This window comes from Sinocyclocheilus anshuiensis, unplaced genomic scaffold (assembly GCF_001515605.1).
Source record: "Sinocyclocheilus anshuiensis isolate Anshui unplaced genomic scaffold, SAMN03320099.WGS_v1.1 scaffold194, whole genome shotgun sequence".
Taxonomy (NCBI): domain Eukaryota; kingdom Metazoa; phylum Chordata; class Actinopteri; order Cypriniformes; family Cyprinidae; genus Sinocyclocheilus; species Sinocyclocheilus anshuiensis.
Genome location: NW_015546074.1, coordinates 406,252 through 410,874, shown reverse-complemented (window position 1 = coordinate 410,874; position 4,623 = coordinate 406,252). Strand labels below are relative to the sequence as shown.

General features: G+C 34.6%; 1 protein-coding gene across 2 annotated transcripts in view; it reads left to right on the top strand.

The window, feature by feature from the left end:
- Positions 1-4,623, top strand: part of rcbtb2 (regulator of chromosome condensation (RCC1) and BTB (POZ) domain containing protein 2) — a 55,721-nt gene that overhangs the window by 2,516 nt on the left and 48,582 nt on the right. For both annotated transcript variants that reach the window (XM_016501211.1, XM_016501212.1), the window contains exon 3: positions 2,250-2,400. In XM_016501211.1, coding sequence (XP_016356697.1) covers positions 2,250-2,400 — 151 coding nt within the window. The remainder of the gene's footprint in view (positions 1-2,249; positions 2,401-4,623) is intronic.

Here is a 4,623-nt window from a genome sequence, read left to right as displayed (position 1 = left end):
CAAATTATTATTATTGTTATACTTTATTCTCAAATGATTAATGTTAACAACATCAGCATTGGTGACTATGAGTATAGTGTGTATTAGCGTGTAGATTTCAATTTCTGCACAGTCTAATCTAATTGTCATACTCTTCGAATTTCATATTAAGAAATTCTTTTAACCCAAAAAGCAAACTATGCTCCCTTCGAACTGGTTGTCTTTAAAATACAAATCTTGTGTAATCCCAGGCTATCTGTAATCAGAAGCACATTTAAAACTGGAATATAATTTAATTTCATTCACATGTGTTTCATATAATCCTTTCTGGATTACAATCCGCCATCAAAATGATTTTTTGACATTTAATTATTCTAGCTGCTGTGAGAAAAGGCTAACGATCTGCCACCTGCAGGATCCTCACATGCGATAGCCTAGTAGACGGGACAACTTCTTTATGTTTACAGACGTGACGTAATGACGCAGTGCCATGCTTGAATTTCCCGCGAAAACCTACCCGTACCACTCAAATTAGAAAACATTATTATGAGCTAACCGTTGTGAATCGGGCTAAAGTAAGGCAACAGTTTTGAACACTGGCTGGTTATGTACTTGCTCAAATATAGATTTTTGATAATTTTTAACCAAAAAAAGTTACGGACTGCAGCTTTAACGTAAATGTAAAGTGATTATATTGTTAATTTAAAAAAAGTAATGTTAGTGAAAATCTAAATTTTAAGGATGCACAATATAGCTGAACCGTATTGGAATTGGCTGTATTAAATTACAGATATTTTGTTTATTGGTATCTACATTATTACATTTATCTACATTTGTGTTGTGTGTTTTTAAAAGACATTTGTAATGTTACAAAAGATGCTGTTCTTTTGAACTTTACATTGATCAAAAAATCTTGAAAAATAGCATAATGGTTTCCACAAAAATATTAAGCAGCACAACTATTTTCAACAGATAATAACAAATGTTTCTTAAACACCAATTCAGCATATTAGAATGATTTCTTAAGGATCTTGTGACACTGAAGACCAGCGTAATGGCTGGTGAAAATTCAGCTTTGTCTTCCCAACAATGCATTGAATTTTAAAATATATTAAAATAGAAAACATTTATCTAAATTGTAATATAATTTCACAATATTAATTTTTACTGTCGTTTTAAACAAATAAAGGTGGCTTTGGTGACCATAAGAAATATTATTCTCCTTTAAAAAACAAATGCGCGTTAAATATCGCATGCGATTAATCGTGCAGCCCTAGTTTATTCGAATACAATTTATAGTTTATGTGAAGATTAAGTTAACTTAAATTAACCAAGTAATTGCTCTGCAGTAAAGCCATTCAAACCAGTTTGATTTTTGCTGATGATATTCGTTTGTTTTATGCCTGCTGTAATTATCAGTGAAACATCACGTCATCATTGTGTATGAAACAGTGCCACCTTGAGGAAAACAGATGCATTGCACGCAGGACTGGGCAAAAAAATCGAATGCGATTTTCACAAGCTACACAAAATCGCGTTCAAAATCGCAGGTGATTCATTGCCGATTATGAACGCCGGTTATAATGATATAGTTGCGCAGAAAAAAATACTTACACATTTACATACCTCGGGTCTCTAGCGACCCTATACGCTTTTTTTTTTTTTTACAAAAAATCCGAAAACTGGCATAATTTTATATTTTACTATTTTTTTTTCTTGTTATATTGTTTATAATAAATAGATTGAGGAATACTAAAAGTTGATGTCTAACTTAAAAAAATGAAGGAGGGAGAGGGTAGAGAATGATGTCCCGGGTCGCTAAAGACCCGAGGTATGCATTTAAGGGTTAAAACTTATTTTTCAAATCCTATTAATTGTAAAAAAAAAAATGGCTTTCAGTTATACTGTAATGTTGAATGGCTATAATTAATGGCTGAAAATGCATTTAGTAGAGACATCAGTATTGGTATCAATGATACTGGTCTTCATTAGTAATAGGCTACTTAGTAAAAAAGATGCCATTAAAAATACATATTTAAAAAATATACCATCTTTATGTTCTTTTTACATTAATTTGGAGATTCAGTATGAAATTATGACAATATTAATGTATTATATTAATATGCGATTACTAGTGATTACAGAAAAATGTGTGATTTTTATTTATTTTTTTGTCAATTGACAGAACTAACTGTAATTAAATATAATATAAACATAATGAAAAGTTCTTGTCAAGTGTTAAACCACCTAAACTCCTGTCTTACCCACAGGTATTTGCACTGGGGACGAACTGCAGTGGCTGCCTGGGGCTTGGGGACACGCAGAGCACCATTGAGCCCAGGCGAATAGACATCTTGTGTGGGAAGAAAATTGTGTCTTTGAGCTATGGCACAGGGCCACATGTAGTCATCGCCACCGCAGGTTGGACAGATTTTTTGAAATGAAACAAAGGCAATGATTTGGTATTTTGCTGTACAAAATCATTTTGGTTGCAGGATGGCAACATTAGAAATATTTCTATGGTGAAAATTCATGAATATTATTATTTTTTATCACAAATATATATTATTGTTATATATTGTTGTGCAGCCCTAATGTCAGGGGTCAGATATTATAATACATGAGTTGGACATTCTCTGTACCCATATGTTCCTATATTCAGGGCTGGACTGGTAATCGGGCATACCGGGCATTTTCCCTGTGGGCCGACAGAATTTTTTATTTTTTTTTTTTGTGCCAAGGACCATCACGCATGGACAGTGAGCAGCCAGTGGCCCATTTGTTGGTCTCCTGTATTGACAGCGTAAACCACCCAATCACAATAGGGATGCACCGAATGTTCGGCAACCAAAATTATTCGAATAAGCGAAAAGACCGAATAAATTGTACCGAACAATGACGTGACGCGATCAAATAGCAGCACATTGCATGTATTCTGACAGCGCTGCAAGAACTCACCGCGCTATCTGCTTGTTAACCAGGGTTCAAAGTCCAAAGCCCGAGGAAAATCTGCGCTGAAACCGTGTTACTCGTCAGTTGCTCAGTCACATTTTAAATAATTTTTACAAGGTATGTGACAATGCAATACATACGACGTATTCGTAATGAGACTCCTTTATAAATCTGTTGTCAACAAAAAGAAGCATTGAGGTCTTCCTGCAAGTTTCCGCCAAAATAAATGTTGAGAAAAAGCAAGAACTCTATCAATATTCAACAATGTAAGAAAAACACACCCAGAATTTTGAAGTTACATTACAGACAAGGTTTTGAATCACTTCCAACCTTTAGAGGTTTTATGCCCTAATAACATACACGAAATAAATCCAATCACATATAAAAATATAGCTGCAAGCAGCAATTGCGGGGCCAAGCACTCCAGAGGCAAAATGAGGAGCTAAGCATGGCATGTAGTATCAGACCAACTGCAACAATGAGTAACTAAAGATGTTTTAGAATGAATGTAGTTGAAATGGCTGAAAAATCATAAATGCATCAAACCAAATGTAACAATGAGTAATAAAAGCAATTTTAGGATGATTGTAATTGAAATGGCTGAAAAATCAAAAATACAACCTCTAGAAATATGATTAAATGGCTTATCACTTTTGACCAACAGGTGGCGCTGTAATCAAATAATTTTGGTGTGTTCTGTGTGAGGTGACATTGACACACACAAAATGTGTTGTCATTATGTCAAAGCTATACAGAGATACAGCCTCAGAGTCATTTTGGCATAATGCCTCAAATTTGTTGCTGTGGTATACGAAAACGGTTTTGTGTATCAACACAAAATCCATAACTTTTTGTCAGCACAGTCTGAAGATGATCTGACTCGATTTTGATGAAAATCAGACCAACGTTTTAGGAGTTTGAAAAAGTAAGTTTTCAACATAAATCAAAATGACGGACAGGAAGTTCGGCCGACTGTAGCAAAAGTTGTATCCATGTTCTCGGCATAACACATGGAGTATTTTGAGACCAGTTTAATTACAATAGACTAATGTAATGAAAAGTTATTAGAATTTATGGACAATTCATAATTAATGGTTAATGAATGGTTTATTACTTTTGACCAATAGGTGGCGCTGTTACCAAATTAATGTGGCATGGTCAGTGTGAGGTGACAAATGCACTTACAAAGTTTGGTGTCAGTATGTCAAATATTTGCAGAGATACAGCCTCAGATGCAGTTTGGTACTATGCCTAAAATTTGTAGTGGTGCTGTACACAAACGGTTTCGTTTATCGACACGAAATCCATAACTCTTTGTCAGCACAGTCTGAAGATCATCTGACTCGATTTTGGTGAAAATCGGACCAACGAGTGATGAGGAGTTAAAAAAAAGTAGGTTTTCAACATTAATCAAAATGGCGGACAGGAAGTTCAGCATACTCTGGCATAGTTGGTATCTATGTTGTCGGCATAAGCCACTGAATATTTTGAGACCAGTTTCATTGCAATAGGCTAATGCAATAAAAAGTTATTAGCATTTTTGTAAATGTAATCATTAATGGTTAATGAATGGTTTATTACTCTTGACCAATAGGTGGCGCTGTTACCAAATTGATGTGGCGTGGTCAGTGTGAGGTGACAATGGCACATACAAAGTTTGGTCCAAATATGTCAAAGCTTTGCAGAGATACA